At 39.5% G+C, this 17,185-nt stretch overlaps 1 protein-coding gene across 5 annotated transcripts in view; it reads left to right on the top strand.

Annotated features, from left to right (window-relative positions):
• Window positions 1-17,185, top strand: part of SEPTIN9 (septin 9) — a 400,470-nt gene that overhangs the window by 376,469 nt on the left and 6,816 nt on the right. For all 5 annotated transcript variants that reach the window (XM_007482962.2, XM_056814233.1, XM_007482961.3 and 2 more), the window contains 6 exons: window positions 4,390-4,518; window positions 5,506-5,587; window positions 6,243-6,380; window positions 10,526-10,643; window positions 14,576-14,671; window positions 14,955-15,051. In XM_007482962.2, coding sequence (XP_007483024.1) covers window positions 4,390-4,518; window positions 5,506-5,587; window positions 6,243-6,380; window positions 10,526-10,643; window positions 14,576-14,671; window positions 14,955-15,051 — 660 coding nt within the window. The remainder of the gene's footprint in view (window positions 1-4,389; window positions 4,519-5,505; window positions 5,588-6,242; window positions 6,381-10,525; window positions 10,644-14,575; window positions 14,672-14,954; window positions 15,052-17,185) is intronic.

The following is a 17,185-nucleotide window of genomic DNA, read 5'->3' as shown; positions in this document are numbered from 1 at the left end:
CATTTAAATTTACTTGTTCTTTATTTTAAATATTGTATTAGTTCTCATTTTGTTTTTTTACTTTAAAATAAGATATGTGCAGTATGCATAGGGATTTGTTCACAGTTTTTTTTTTTAATAGTCTGGCCTTCCAACGGTCTGAGGGACAGTGAACTGGGCCTCCTATGTAAAAATTTGGGGGACCCCTGCACTAGGGGCTGGGAGGGATTCCAAATGTAAGCAAATAGGAGGAATAGGGTACTAACAGCTCAGGAGATCAGGAAAGGCTTTGTGCAGGTGTTAACATCAGATGAGCCTTCAATCAGTTAAAATCTTTTACTAAATGCCTACTGTGCTAAGGGCTGAGAATATAATTAAAAATGAAAATAGTTCTTGCTCTCAAGGGGCTTAGATTTTTATAGGAGAGACAACATGTAAATAATTAGGTACAAGAGATATACAGAGAGCTACAAAGATGGAAGGTAATCTCAAAGAGGAAGACATTAGCCTAAAAGGAAACCAGAGATTCAGTGAGGCAGAAGTTAGGAAGTAGCCATGGAGACGGAATATGGAATATAGAGTTCTGGGAATGTTAAGTAGATGTGGAGTGTGTTTTGGGAGCAATAATGTGGAATATACTTAAAAAGATAAGTGGGAACCAGAGTTTGAAAAGCACTCTGAGGAGTGTGTATTTTATTATGGAGATAATTGGAAGTTTTCTTGGGAAGGGGAATGACATGAAAAAATTATTTTGTTGGCTCTGTGGAAGACGGATTATAAGTTAAGTCAATGAGTACTCATTAAACACCTACTGTGTACCAGGAGCACTAGGAAACAATTGTCATAGTCCAAACAAGAGACTGAACTTGTGAGTGAAAAGAAAGAGATAGATGTGAAAGGTTCTACAGAGGTAGAGACTGAAGTCATTCTTGATTCTGTACCCTCTCAGAGACTTCGGGGTTGTGAACTTGGGTGTATGGAAGCTTGTTGGTGTCCTCAATTGAAAGAGGGAAATATGGAGAAGTGGGTTTATTATAGCTGCCATTTATTTCTGGCAAAGATTTTCCTCTTAACAATCCAAAAAAGAATGGAGACTCTAGTGATAGGATTTTAGGCTTTGTAGTAGTAGTAGTAGTAGTCTCTCGGTAACTGGTAACCGAGGATGACGATTGTCTTTGTGCGTTTTTGTGCACAAAGACACTTGTGCATGAAGATTTAAGTGGAAAAGTCGATGCATAGACTTTGTGAATCCTTGCTATTCTCCATACCCACACCCCACTTCTGTAGTAATACACATTTGTGAGCCAGTAAGTTATTTTTTTTATTGTATTTGGTTAATTTCAAACATTATTCCTTGGTTACAAAAATCATGTTCTATTCCTCCCTCTCCTCCCCCTGCCCTTCCCATTGCCAATGCACAAGTCCACTGGGTATTACATGTGTCCTTGATCAGAACCTATTTCCATGCTGTTGATGTTTGCACTAGGATGTTCCTTTAGTGTCTGTATCCCCAATCATATCCCTCTAGACGCATGTAATCAAGCAGTTGTTTTTCTTCTGTGTTTCTACTCCCACAGTTTTTCTTCTGAATGTGGATAGTGCTTTTTCTCATAGGTTCCTCCAAGTTGTTCAGAATCACTGCACTGCCACTAATGGAGAAGTCCATTACATTCGATTGTACCACAGTGTTATCAGTCTCTGTGTACAATGTTTTCTTGGTTCTGCTCCTTTCCCTCTGCATCACTTCCTGGAGGTCATTCCAGTTCCCATGGAATTCCTCCAGTTTATTATTCCTTTGAGCAAAATAGTATTCCATAACCAACAGACACCACAATTTGTTCAGCCATTCCCCAATCAAAGGGCATCCCCTCATTTTACAATTTTTTGCCACCACAAAGAGCACAACTATGAATATTCTTGTACATGTCTTGTTCCTTATTATCTCTTTGGGGTACAAACCCAGCAGAGCTCTGACTAGATCAAAAGGCAGACAATCTTTTATCTCCCTTTGGGCATAGTTCCAAATTTCCCTCAAGTCACAACTCCACCAGCAATAAATTAATGTCCCAACTTTTGGTCCAGTAAGTTATTAAGGCCCCAAAGTAACCTGAAGCAGGTTTGCTTTGAGTGAAGCTAGCTGAAAAGCAAAGTCATTCAGATCCTTCCTGGGGCCCCAGCCCAAGAGAGCTTACAGGAAATACAGTGGCTAGTGGGAAGGAGGTGGTCACTAAGAAGAATAAAGGTCAGGGTTCAATTTAGCTGAAAATGGAAACGATCTGGTGGGGGCAGGGGGCAACCTTTTTTAGTGTTCAAGTAAGATATATTGTCAAAGTCCATGTTTTATTTATTGACTTGATTTATTAGCAAACTATTATTTACTTAGCTGGCTTTTTCCTTTTACATGTTTTACTAAAGTCTTTGGTTTTTATTCCTCTTTAGATATACAGTGATCTAGGTAACCGTTGAAACCCTTCCCAACATGGAGATTATAATTCTTTCTGCCCACCTGAGCACTGAGCATTTCTTACCTGCTCAAAAAAAAAAAAAGTAAATATGTCCCACTGTTAGAAACACTCGCTGCATTTTTTGCATTGACTTAGCCCTTGTCTCCCATGTCTTTATTTTTCTTAGCCTTCCAATTCCAAATTTAAAGCAAGGTATTTAGGAATCTGGCCTAGGATTCTCTGTCAAGTGCCTGATCCTAAAGTTAGGTTCTTTTTTTTTTCCTCCAAAGAAAGATCAGTGGGATAAAATAGTGATGTAATGGTAATTCCATCATTCTTTAGGAAACTGTACCAGTGGGGAATCTTGTCTTCTAGGGAGCTTTGAATAAGGCACTTAGGATAGGAAATATATTGATTTTTTTTTCCCTCTAAACAATATATATTACCCACGTAGAAGGGATAATTTGGGAAAAACTGGAATTCAAGTCAATACCTAAAGAATAGTGGGTATGCCCACCAATTCTTATGATTCATTTGCTAAATAGTAGTTGATGGTGCCAACCTGGTATCTGGTGGCTACTTGCTTACAGAGGGAGAGAAGTGGGGCAGGCCTGCCTCTTTCAGTCTTTGGTCTTTGCTTGAGCCAGAACTATTCCTTCTCCTTCACAGAATTTGTGATGGATGAGGGAGATTGGAAGATGCAGGTTCCAGAGCTCAGATGACTTTTGGATCCTAAGCAAAGAAATTCATGCCAAGAACTGCTAGGGTGGTCACCAGCAAACAAGCAGGGACCCCTCCTCATCTGTTTGACCAGCTTCTGTTTCTTGCCTGAGGATGTGGGCAGCAGGCCAGTGATTGCATTACCTGTAAATGACAGTTTCTGTTGTGCTTCAGGCTTTCCAAATGACCCCAGTTCAGATTTCAGCCCTGAGTGTTTTTTTTTTCTTCTTAACTTCAGCTATAGGCTATTTATGTTATGTGCACAAACAATCCTGAGCTGGGATTATTCCCAACCTTCCCTTAAAAGGAGGTCAGGAATGCATAAGGATTGTTTGGATGGGTTTTCTGCTGATGAATTTGAGGGATGGGGCATGGGATCAGCTCAAAGTTGGCTAGAGATTCATGGAGGAGAAAGCCTCTCACCAGGGCTCTGCATCCAAGTTCCAGAAACCATCTAGTGCAATCCATAACCATGTTGTTTCCTCTGTTTCTTTAAATCATTCCTCTTTTTGGTTTATATGCCAGGTTCCTTGCAGTCTTGCTACCCATATATTTGTCACAATAGCTTTTGCCACCAAGGTTTTCTAGAAAGAAATCTTAAAGATTTTTCTTTTAATTGGACCAGCACAATTTAAAGGTAGAAGGGACTTTATAGTCAAGGTAAGCTATTTTACTAGTGAGGAAACTGAATTTGAGTGTCCAAGGTCACACTGGTAGTATGTAGAAGAACTGGCATTCAAAATTGTGCCCTATGACTACAATTTAAGCTTTCTGCCCACTGCAACATGCTGTTCTTTCCTCTGTGCCATTGGAGATTCTTAGGTTCCTCATGTTTTAATTATCCTCTCCTTGATCAATGCAACAAAGTAAATATTTTTTCCAAGGTAATCTTCATGCTTACTTGTTTGCTTTCTATGATGACTTGACAAAGAATATAAAAACATGACTTAAGTATGAGCAGTAGGGGATAGGCAATGGAGGTTAAGTGATTTGCCCAGGGACACACAACTAGGAAGTATCTGAGGCCAGATTTAAGTCTCCCTGAAGTTGAGTGTTCTTAAGGAAAAAATGATGGGCTTCAAGATGCAAAAATGGCCCAGATAGGCCAGATGTGGAAAGAATCCTGAAGAGATAAAAGGAATGGATGCCATCTTCAAAGCAGAAATGCCAGAATGCTCCTGGACCTCAGTGAAATATAACCCAACACAGAATCCTGCCTAATGCAGCTTGCCTTTTTCCATTTCAGGTCAGAGTGGCTTAGGGAAATCCACATTAATCAACACTCTGTTCAAATCCAAAGTCAGTCGGAAATCAGTCCAACCAGTTTCAGAGGAACGGATCCCCAAAACCATTGAGATCAAATCCATCACCCATGGTGAGACCTCGAACTGTGTTCTGTTGGGGAGAGAGGTGAAAACAGGGATTGGGGAGGCTTAAAAGGGGATATCATTCATTTAATTCACTCAGTAAACATTACCCACAGAAAGATGCCTCTATCCTTCTTGGAATCATGGGAATTTGGACTTTTCATAAGTCAGATAAACTAATATTTCTTATCTCTGAGGGGAGTTAGGTGTTGGAGGAGGGGTTCTGAATGAAACAGAAATTCTTAATTTTGTAAACTAAAAACAGATTTGTAGAGGTCAGTGGCTCCCTTGGGAATCTCTTAAAACTCCTTGTTTAGTCCTTCTCTCTATAGGCAAAGAAAGTATTTCATTAAAAATTGTGTAACAATCCTTTATTATATTCTATAGTTATATATTATGTTGAAATACATAACAAAATTATATTGTTACATCCCACTTACTCTGACATCAGACCTTGTTTAAAGAATTCAGAGTGTAAGAAGCTATTGTGCTGATTAATAGAAGCATCATTTCTATTCACATAGAAGATGAAGGTTAGCTTGTCTTAGACCTTGTTTCTCAGGACTAGGATCTTCCCGGAGTACTTACTGAAGTTCTTCCCATCCTTCATTTTTTCTACTTTCTCTGGCAGCAAAAAATCACAACTTCCAAACTGGGAGGGACTTACTTGTTCTTCTCTTTGAGTCATAGAGGGTGTGATAATTAAAATTAATATACAATAACTCAAGTATTATATTTAAAAGATTTATTAAATTAAAAAAAACTAGAGTTAAAAGGGAACTAATTCACTTAAGCTGCAAGAAAGAAAGAGAAAGAGAGAGGAGTTACAGCAAACTTATAACTAATCACATAACCACACAAACGAGAGTACGCAGGGGAAGGGATGCTGGAAGATACAAAAGGAATTCTGGGGAATGTGGTTCAAGATTTTTCCAACTATACAAGGAGAAACCATGCTGGCTTGCTTTTCAAGATACTGTTCTCTTCTGTTGCAGAAATTGAGGAGAAGGGTGTCCGAATGAAGCTGACTGTGATTGACACACCAGGTTTTGGGGATCACATTAACAATGAGAACTGGTAAGCATTCCAAGCCCCGGATTTATGTTTGGGTTGGAATCCTGCTGGTGTATGGTGGGCAAGAGTAGAGATGTGGAATCTGTATCTTCCAGAGTCAGGGCTGATGGGGTCTGCTCTTTAGGATCAAGTTTAGCAACAGTTGAGTAGTAGAGACAATCATCCTGGGATCTTATGCCCTTAAAAAAAAAAAAGGAACAAATCTTTACAGCCAAAACAACTCTCTTTTTTTTAGCTTTCCCCTCCCTAACACTAAGATCCATAAGAGGGATGAAGACTCAAGTGGTGTGGCATAGAACTGGAGTATCTCTTTTGATCAAGCTAAACAAATTTCTATAATTTTATGGCAGAGAATCATAGAATATGCTTAGAAGGAGGATAGAGACTTGGGGGAATTTGTGGCATTTTGATCATAGTTTGGGGTTAGGGATAAAGTGGAAAGCTATCAGCACAATTTCACAAATGACTGAGTTAATGCCTCATTGTTCTCTGGGAGCATTTTACCTGAGCTCTAGATGGATACTCCAGAAACATCCAAAACACTGGATGAAATAAGGATAAATCTTTTCTCGTATTGGATAATGAGTAAATCCTAGGTGAAGGATTGTGCACACTTAAAAAAAAGTAACTTATTACCCATCCCTATTCCTTTGCATAGCTGGCAGCCCATTATGCAGTTCATTAATGATCAGTATGAGAAATATCTGCAGGAAGAAATTAATATCAACCGAAAGAAGAGGATCCCAGACACCCGGGTTCACTGCTGTATCTACTTCATTCCTGCCACTGGCCACTCGTATGTATAAGGCATGCTGACATCTTTGGGGCCTTGTTATACAGGCAGAAGTTCTGAGGCCATAGAAGTCTCTGGAGTTGGAAAGGACCTTAGGAATCCTCTAGATCAAAGGTGTCAAACTCTTTGGCCTCATAAAGGCTTTAAAAATTCCAAGTGTACTGAGAAACATTAAAAGGTAAATGGGGGACAGCTAGAGGGCTCAATGGCTCCAGGGTCTGGAGATGAGAGGTCCTGGGTTCAGATGTGGCCTCAAAGTCTTCTTATCTGTGTGACCCTGGGCAAGTCACTTAACTCTAATTTCCTAGCCCTTACATATCAATCCTAATCTAAGCCAGAAGGTAAGGGTTTCTTTTTAAGGTAATTGGGAAATATTTAACAAAATAAGTAAAAATACAATAGATAATGTTAATTTGTTCATTTACTTTTCTAAGTCAATCTGCAATCTGCAGGGATTCATTTTGATTTGATCCTACTCTTCTACTCTAATGCAATACTCTCTTTCATCAGACATGAAGAAACTGTGAGGCCCAGAGGTAAAGGCCTAGGTTCTCAGCTAGATAGAGACAGAGCCAGTCCTAAAACTCAGATTTGCTGGCTCTCGGCTTCCTATACTGAATCTAAGACTTCTTTCTGCTGATCATCTTTACCAAGAATTTCCCTTGCAAACCTTTCTACAGGGTTTATCTTAAATTATCTGTGAAAAGGATGCTGGGATTATATCCATTCTTTACCAGCCATGCCTCAGAACTTTGCCAGTGGTAGGCTGTCATATGGAGTTGAAGCAGATTCCAATTGTATCCCTCATGTGGTTGCTGAAAACTCGGTGATGGAGAAACTCTATAGTTAACTTATCTGTAAAATTTGATTACCAAGTGGTTTTGGTTTAGATCAATAGTGTCAAACTCGAATAGAAATGGGTTCCACTAATCCATACTTGAGCAGTTATATGTTGCAGGGGATAGAGGTATGGGGCCTGAAGTCAGACAATGGCTTGAGGCACTTTGTGACCCTGGGCAAGTCACTTCACCCTGTTTGCTTCAGTTTCCTCAATTGTAAAGTGAACTGGAGTAGGAAAGGTAAACCATTCCAGTGTCTTTGTCAAGGAAACCCCAAACAGGATTAGGAAGTGTCAGAGAGGATTGAGATGACTGAACAACAAAAATCTATACTATGGGACAGCTGGGTGGCTCAGTGGATTGAGAGGCAGGTGTAGAGATGGGTGGCCTGGGTTCAAATCTGACCTCAAACACTTCCTAGCTGTGTGACCCTGGGCAAATCACTTAACCCCCATTGCCTAGCCCTTACCAATCTTCTGCCTTGGAACTAATAGATAGTGGTGATTCTAAGGTTAAAGGTATGGATTATTTTTTTAAAAATAGAAAATATTGGAGGCAGCAGCATGACTCAGTGAATTGAGAGCCAGGTCTAGAGATTGGCAATCCTAGGTTCAAATCTGTCCTGAGACATTTCCTAGCTGTGTGAACCTGGCAAGTCACTTAACCCCAGTTGCCTGGCCCTTCCACTTTTCTGCCTTGGAACCAATACACAGTATTGGTTGTAAGACAGAAGGTAAAGTTTTTTTGTTTTTGTTTTTTTAATCCATTCTTAAAGATCCTTCTGAGGTGTATTGACTTAATTTAAAAATACAATATTATCTACATTTATTATATTTCTATTATTTAGTCAAATGTTTCCCAAATACATGTTAATCTGGTTTTGGTCATAACTCATGAGTGTTGCAAGCCACATCTGGGCAATGTGTTTGACATCTCTGGTCCCCATAACCTGAAAAGTTCCTTCTAGTTTTATCTGTGATTTATTGATCCATATTGGGGGGGGGGTATCTCTTCTCTGTATCCATGTCCCTCTAATAGCCCATCTCTCATGCCAAGCTGAAGCAAATCTCGACTAGCTGTTTTTATCGGTTTTACTTAAACACTGCTGACTATATGGTATATCTATGAAAGCAGTTTTGTTGATTGTCTTTTTTTTTTTAGGGGGGCTTTGGGGGGTTGAATGTCACCTTTTAGTGTTCCAGCAATAAAAAAGAGCCTAGCAAGAAAACAGAAAGCACAAACTTGGAGTCTTTGTGAGAAATAAATGCCCAGACCCAACCGGGAAGCCCATGTCATTGGTCCCTATCCTGACTTCAATGATCCTAGGTCCTCCCTGCTTCCCAAAGTCAAAAGGAGTGCCCAGGTTTGAGAACCATATACCCAAAGATTGAAATAGGGTCTCCCAGCCAGGAACACCAGATGTTGCTAAGGGTTTAAGAGAAGGAGCCCTGTCATTTTTTGTCTCTAGCACTTGGCACAAAGGAAGTGTTTAATGGATTCTTTTTCTTTCATTCACCCAGAAACTATCCTATCTGTTTAAAGCCAAATGACAAATCTTGTGGTCCCCATGTAGCACTGTCTGCTATCTCAATAATAAGCCAAATGAGACCTAAAAGTAGCCTATAAGGGAAAAGCTAGAAAATGTGAAAAATACACTGAATCTTATTGGTAGTTTTTCATTGAAGTACACATGACACTAAGGATGTATTTCCATTCTTGTTGCTGACGATGTCTGGAAAATACGGAAATAATAAAAATGATGATAATAATAATTAACAGCAATAATATACTGCATTGGTTTCCTTGAGGCAGCTAGATGACAGTAATGAGAGTGCTAAATTTGTAATCAGGAAAACCTAGCTTGAGATCCTGCTTTAGACACTTACTAGCTATGTGACTATCACTTAATTACTGAGCCTTAATTTCCTCGTTTGTAAAATGGTAATAATAATAGTACCTACTTTTCAAGACTTTTGTGAAGCCCAAATGAGATAATGTGATAAGTCATTTATTTGGTCTACCCCTCCCTCTATTTTTATAGGTAAGGAAATAGAGGCCCAAAGAGGAGAAAATTTACCCCTGGGCTGTACAACTAGTTGGTGGCAAAACTAGGTTGAAAATCTCATTTTGGTTTGGGGTTTTTTAAGCCAAGATTGATTTTTCTCCCACATTCTGGTTGGACCTGTGTGAGTTTGGCTACTTTCATTCTTTTTTGCTATCTAGTAGGAGTCTAGCAGGTCCCAGTGCCACAGCAGAAATGTACTACTGCTGTCAGCAGGCTATACCATGCTTATAGTCTTGAAACCCTCCAAAGAACAAGTCTGCTTCCAGTCTAAATAGCCTGGAAGGTGATGGAGGCATTAGTCATTTTCTAGCTCCAGGGAATGGAAGCAGTTTGTTTCACTCCATCTCTCTGCTAATGGTGCCAGCAGTAACTGAAAAAAGGAGAACATTTCATCTTTGAGGGTGCTGGAAGTGATATGCAAGAGGTGATCCCTTTATCAGAGTACAGACATGTCAGAGTCAGGAGGAAGGCATCTTTTGGTTGCTATCCAGGAAGCCTGCTTGACTTCCTACACCCACCCAAGCTGTTTCATTGGTTCTCCTTTCCTGTTCCCTTCCCCTCTCAATAAAAAAGCCCCAGAGTGGAGCCTGCCATTTGGGCTGATGTTCAGGAACAATGACAGACAAGCCCAAGAGATTAGCAGCTTTTTGCCAGGTGAATGGCAAAGCAGGATTGCTGCAAATGAGTTACACCCAAGATACACAGAGTTCTCTGTTTCTTAGGGGTGCTTTTAAAGGTTCTTTTTTTCCTTCCTTTTTTTTCTTGACAAGTAATTTATTTGGAATTTATAGTATAAAAACAATAGTAAAAAACAAATTAAATTTACATTTTTTGCTACTTAAACTTTTAAAAGGTCTCTTTTTCAAGGGGGTTGGGTACAGACAGGGTAATAAATGAATTTGCTGAACTATCCACATTCCACATTTCTTCTTGTAACTTGGGGAAGGTACAGAGTGAAAAGCAGCTGGCAAGGGTTAGGAGTGCAGCCTGTGGCCAAGGAACATGATATTTCCTCTGTGTAAAAGCAAGCTGGTTTGGATGAAGATCAAATTCATGATGGCCTCATTAACACCATGCTCTACCCAACTAAGTTAACCCTCCTCAACTAAACATAATAGAAAACAGGCTTTGGCCCAGATTCATCATGTTCTCCTCTGGCCATGTCATGACCAGGATGCTGAAAATCTCTGTTGTTTCTCTCCTTTCCTGATCATCCTCTTCTAAGTCAAATTATTCATTTCTAGTCTCCGGCCACTGGATATTGAATTTATGAGACGTCTGAGCAAAGTCGTCAACATAGTCCCAGTTATTGCAAAAGCTGACACCCTGACGCTGGAAGAAAGAGACTACTTCAAACAAAGGGTAGGGCTTTGTGGTTTTCCCACATCTTTCTTGGTTTTTTTACCCCCTCCCCCTTCATATAATCACTCCCCACCCCCCACCCCAAGAGGCAGCTCTGTCAAACTGAATGTCTGGCCTGGAGCCCAGAGTAATCTTGCAGTCTCAGCTCAGAGGGATTGCATGGAGAGGGCAAAGAAGGCCCTTTTGCCACCAAACAGTTCCTTATGTTGCTCTCGGAAGCCATGCCAGTCAGCATGTCCCAGGGATGGTGACTTCTATGTACCCTACCACATGGCAGTGCCTCTCTCTCCCTGTCAAGGTAGCAGCTTTTAAGGAGGCCACATGGGCTTCTGGAGAAAGGAGGCACAGACAGTTCTTACTTTATGTAAGTGGACCATTATTCAGGCCTTTATATAAAGTGATTTTTATGTAATACAAATATGAATTTGCCCATAGACACAAGGGATAGAGGGAGGGGACTGGCACATAGTTCAAGGACATACTGGGGTTAGGGACAGAGAAGAGAAGTAAGAGCAAGAGGGGGGATACGCAATGGTTAAAGCCAAATATGTAGGGGCCTCAGGGTCTGAGTCAAGTCCTCCCTACCCCCTGAATCTAGCATGGTGGCAGTCTTTCTCTATGTCTAATCATCTGCTTTTATTTGGAGAGTTTTTTTCTTTATTTTTGGGGTGTTAGCCAAGGGGAAGGAGTGGGGTGGGGGGAGAGAGAGAGAGAGAGAGAGAGAGAGAGAGAGAGAGAGAGAGAGAGAGAGAGAGAGAGAGAGAACGAGAACACAGATTTCTTTCAGAATTGGTCAAATTTGCATAATGCAAATGTAACTAAATAGAGAACTGTCCATACTTTGAAGCAGAACATCTGAGGAGATAAAAACTAGATCCATTCTCAGTGGGTATCTTTTCTACAAGAGGCAGTGCCACCTAGTAAGTTGATAGAGAGCTGGCCTCATAGCCTGGGAGATTCAAGTTCAAGTCCTGTCTCTGATACCTGCTGGTTGTGTGATAACTGGGGAAATGGCATACCTTTTAGTACTCCAAGCACCTCTCTAAGACTACAAGTTGTAGCAAAGCTATTGACCAGTCTTGGTAGAGGAAGTTCCCTACCTTGATGAAATCATTTGTTCAATCTCTAACTCTAGACTTTTTTTGTTCCTACTCAATTCAGAAGCCTAAAAAAGCAGGAGTCACAGGTGATAATTTGCCTGCTTTTCATTGGGTGGTGATAATTTGCCTGCTTTTCATTGGGTGGAAGCCTGAGGGTTCATCTCTCCTTTTAAAAATTAAGATTCTGTTTATATCTCCTGGTACTGGAGGACTTTCCCATAGGACATAGATACACATTAACAGATATGCCAATGTAACCAGGAATATACACTGTTTTCATCACTGCATAGCCAGCCCAATGTCCTGACTTTCTGGGGAAATGGACTGGGTTGGCTTGGCAGAGAGTATTCCATCATATCTTTGGATGAGTATCTGGTAAAAAGGACAATAATTCTTTGGATGTCAATACTTTTTGGCAGGCCACAGTTCCAAAAAGCATTTAATTATTGTTCTCTCACTTTGAATGACATACAAATTTGTTCTTTCCCTAGGAACAATGATGCCTGTTTAGACCAGGCTTATCTGGCAATAATGATACACTAGCAAACTTTTTGCCTCTTCTAAAAGACCATCAATCAATCAACAAACATTTAAGTGTTTACTGTGTGCCAGGCACTGCACTAGGCTCTGGAGATAGAAATACAAAGAATGAAACAGTCTCTCTGCAGGCAAAGAACTTACATTTTAATGGATGAAGCTCTGTGTGTGTGTGTGTGTGTGTGTGTGTGTGTGTGTGTGTGTGTGAGAGAGAGAGAGAGAAAGAGAGAGAGAGAGAGAGAGAGAGAGAGAGAGAGAGAGAGAGAGAGAGAGAGAGAGAGAGAGAGAGAGAGAGAGAGAATAAATATGTAGAGAATAAATATAAGGGAAGTACATTCTGTATATGCCAGATGACCAGATTACAAAGATAAGGAGACTGGAGATGGAAGAGCATTGAGGGTGTTACAAAGAGAAAACTTAGTTTGATTGGAAAGCAGAGTATAAAAGAGGGAATAGTGGTTGTAAAGGTTGCAAGACAAATTGGGAGCTGGTTATATAGGGCTTTAAAAGCTAAACCATTTATATTTTGTCTTAGAAGCAAAAAGGAAGCCACAAAAGTGGAGTAAAGGGGATGGCATGGTCATTAAGAAAAATTACTCTGTTAACAATGTGGATAATATAGAGAGTGGTAGGAGACTGGAAACATGTATATCCATTAGGAAGTCACTATAATAATCTAGGAGAAAAAGTAGTAAGGATACAAACTAAGGGGGTAACTGTCTACTTCTTAGAGAAGGGGTCAGATTAGAAAGATGCTGTACAGATAAAAAAATGGTGAGATTTGACAACTGTGTATGTAGGGTAAGGAATAGTGGAGAATCCAGTTTAATGCCCTGATGATAACCCTGGGAGACTAGAATGGTGATGGTGGTGCTTTTGACAGAAAAAGAAAAATTTGGAAGAGGGAGTATCTTTTGAAGGGAAGATATTGAGTTCACTTTTGGGCATGTTGCATTTGAGGTATCCACAGCATGTCAACTTTGAAAATTGATGATGTAAGTCAGGTGGTAGCTGAGATCTGGATATAAAAATTTGCGAGTCTTGTGCATAGAGATTATAATTAAATATCAGAATTGTTGAGTTACTGATTGAGTATGGAAGATAAGATTGTCTAGGACATAATCTTGGAGATAATAATCCAGCAAAGGAGACAGAGAGTGTGAACCAGGAGAGTAGTGTCACAAAAAACCATTGAGAAGAAAGTATTTAGTAGGAAAGGTTGATCAGTAGTGTCAATGGAACAGGTAGGTTGAGAAAAGGTTAGAACTGAAAAAAAAATCATCAGATTTGGCAATTAGATCATTGGTTAAGTGGTATCAGTTGAGTGATGATGTGGAGAAGTGTAGTGAAATAAGATTTGAGTTTGAATCCTGGCTTTTCCTTTCTCTAGCTTTGTGATCTCTGGAAAAAGCAATCTACTTCTTTAGACCTCTGTTCTTCTCTTTAAAGGATCTCCTCCAGTTTTAATTTTCTCATAGTCTTTGGTTCTCTAATGGGGGGGGGGGGGCGAGGAAAAGCTCCCAGGGAAAGGATAGAGTCTTATTATTTACTAAAATTATTTTGGGGACAAAAGCCATTATCTGGTTCATTAAAAAGAAAAGGGAATATAGCTTTTTTGGTGTGGTACATCCCACACCCAGGATCCTTTAGCAAGAATCTGGAGAGTTCTTCAAAAGCTCTCACTTATTTCTCCTTTGGGAAGGATTTTATGTGTTCCATGTGATGGAGATGGTGTCCAGGTTGATGAATTTGTTAGGAATGTTCTGTTCATAGAAGGGCTTCTTTCAATGAGGAAACAAACTATGAAGTCTTACACTTGTGAGAGAAGTATATAATCTGCCAGGAGATGGAAAGAGGGGTGGAGCATGAACTCAAAGAAGAAAAAACATGGTATATATAACTGGATAGCTAGAACCTTTTGCCTGATGATAGGAAAAAAGATTGGAAAATTTCTTAGGTCGGTGTATAGGTCCTGTATTATTTCTCAATAGTTTTACTGAACAGGAGAGGAATGATGGAGTCTAATTCAGGAAAGATGCCCTAAAAATCTTCTTTTGTTATTCTGTGACCATGAAGCAAAGTGGGAAAAATTCCCAGGATGCCAGACTACTCCCTCCTACTTTGAAAAAAATGTAGGAGTGTAGATTATTCTAGGCAAATGGCCCATTCTTTTCTCCCCGAGGTCAGGGCAGATGGACATAGAGTAGAGACACATGGTATACAGGAGTATATACCCAAGGGCTATTCTTTTCTCTCTGAGCTGATGTGCTATCTTGATTTCTCCCCTGACTGCAGATCACTGCTGACTTGCTATCCAATGGCATTGATGTATATCCCCAGAAAGAATTTGATGAGGACTCAGAAGACAGACTAGTCAACGAGAAATTTAGAGTAAGTAAATTAGCTGTAGATTCATTCATATAAAATAGCCCAACCTGGAACTGGTGTCCCTAATTACTTACTAAGGGGGTGGGGTGGGGAAGAAATTGATCTTTTTGCCATCATAATCTATCCTCAGGGGTTAATGAAAAACTGAACTCAGAAGTTTCTCCCTTGGTAGAACAGATCTTTCAAGAAACACTGGTTTGTCTGGTCCCTGTCTATGGGGGATTTGAACAGATTAATGAGTCTTTCTTAGTATATCTACTAAAACCCTGCCTTTTCTCCTCTCCAGGAAATGATTCCATTTGCTGTTGTGGGCAGTGATCACGAATACCAAGTGAATGGGAAAAGAATCCTTGGGAGGAAGACTAAGTGGGGCACCATTGAAGGTAGCCATCTTTTCTTTTCTTTTCTTTCTTCTTAGTAGGTGAGCATTAGGAGAGGTTGAGACTAGACTGGGAGGAAGCAGTACCACAGAAAACTCCATGAGGAAGGAAGCATGGGAGATCACTACACTGGACTTAGATATCTAGTTGTAATCTTAGTTCTGCCACAAACTACCTTCATAACTCTGGGCATATAACTCAACTTCTCTTCATAGGATCCATGAGATTTTAGATCTAAAAAAGAATTTTTTGAAAGATAGTTAATCCAGGTCTTCCTAATCCATGAACTTTTAAAAAATATATCTTGATAGCTATATTTCAATATAATTGAGGATTCTTTTGTGGATCCCATGTATTTTTAAAAATTATTATTCTAAATGCTTACAACTTTTAAAAAAAGCATTTCCATGTATAAAGAAAAATAAGATATTATATAAATGAAATCACAAATCTTCTATATGTTTAACTTGCTTTTGATCCTCATTTAGAAACAGTCTATGTGGAATTATGCCCAAAGAGTCATAAAACTGTGTATACCCTTAGACCCAGCAATACTACTGTTGGGTCTGTATCTCAAGGTAATGAGGAAAAAAGGGGAAAAAACCCTATATGTTCTAAAATAATTATAGTAACTCTTTGTAGTGGCAAAGACCTGAAAGCTGAGGAGATGTCCATCAGTTGGGGAATGACTGTGGCATATGGTTGTAATGAAATACTGCTGAACCTTAAGAATTGATGAGGAAAAAAATAAAGAAATGATGAGCAGGTTAATTTAAAACAAACATAGAAAGACCAACATGAAATTATGAAAAGTGACTTGAGTTTCAGAACCAAGAGAAAATTATATACAGAACTAATGTTTGAAGAATAATTTGTTAATGTCTACCTTCTGAGAAAGAATTGATACACAGAAACACAAAAGAGTTTATACAAACATACATATATATATATATATTTTTTTTTTTTTGTCAAGCAATATCTTCTCTTCTATGAGGAGGTAAGGGAGGAGGGAAGTGCCTAGGAATTACAATGTAACCAACAAACAAATCAATGAACAAAATGAAAAAAGAAACCCACATTTTGAGAAGGATTTCATGAGCTTCATCAAATGACCAAAGGAATCCATGACACAAAAAAGTTAAAAACTCCTGATTTAATCCAACTTTCACTTTGTGAAGAAACATATTTAAGGATGGACTGATTCCACACACAACCAGCTCTTGTTGCAGAGTCCTAGTCCCAATGGAAAGTATTCTTTCCACTAAAGAAATTGAGATGAACAGCTGAAATGAATTTGGGAGACCGTTGACCTGGATTTGACTGTGGGCTTTTACCTTACTTAATTAAAAAAAAAGTTTTATTGATATCTTTTTTTCCTTTTAACATTGCCATCCCTTTCTAGTGAGAGTGGGAGAGTGTGTGGGACAAGGTCCCCTACTCAGATCCTTTCCAGTTCAAAAATCTATGATCCTATATAAATTATCTGTGACTGGGTATGATGGGGAATATAATCTCAATCTTACCCGCTTTACTAAATTTTTGTGGGGACAAATAAGGTCTAGTGGGTCTCTGAAGAAATTTACTGAATAAAGGCCAGTAAGTGGTTTTAGTGTTTTATTCCTCCATTGTCACAATCACCCATTACCATGGAAAATGAGGCATTTAACCAGGTGCACAGAGCTGCTACAGAAAAAAATATACCAGAAATCTTGCCCTAGTGAAAAGGCTGCCACTGGAGGAGGGAGTGGGAGTACACTGACCCTTTTTCCTTTGTTTAAGCTCTGATTGACCACTTGGCTCTGCTTTTTTTCTGAATGTTGGGTGGAGAAAACATGGTGCATTGTTTTTCCTCAGTCCCTTCTTCCACCCACAAGGGATGGGGGGAGGGGATTGTGTGGGAGTGAGGGAAGGAAGAAGGTGTGTTTCTCAATTGTGGGCATATATATTTCAACCTGGATGTTTTCCAAAAGCTACATGGACAAGCTGAGCTCTTAGACAATAAAACTTCAAACTAGAGACTTCAAAATTTTTAGATCTTCTCTTCTCCAAACCTTTCTTTTCTTGTACTGGGATCCTAATTCAAACCCAGCCCTGTCCTTTGGAAGAGGTTTGTTCTAGGATTCTCTTCCTTGCATCC

Source organism: Monodelphis domestica, chromosome 2 (assembly GCF_027887165.1).
Source record: "Monodelphis domestica isolate mMonDom1 chromosome 2, mMonDom1.pri, whole genome shotgun sequence".
NCBI classification, from domain to species: domain Eukaryota; kingdom Metazoa; phylum Chordata; class Mammalia; order Didelphimorphia; family Didelphidae; genus Monodelphis; species Monodelphis domestica.
This window is presented reverse-complemented; position numbering and strand designations above follow the sequence as displayed.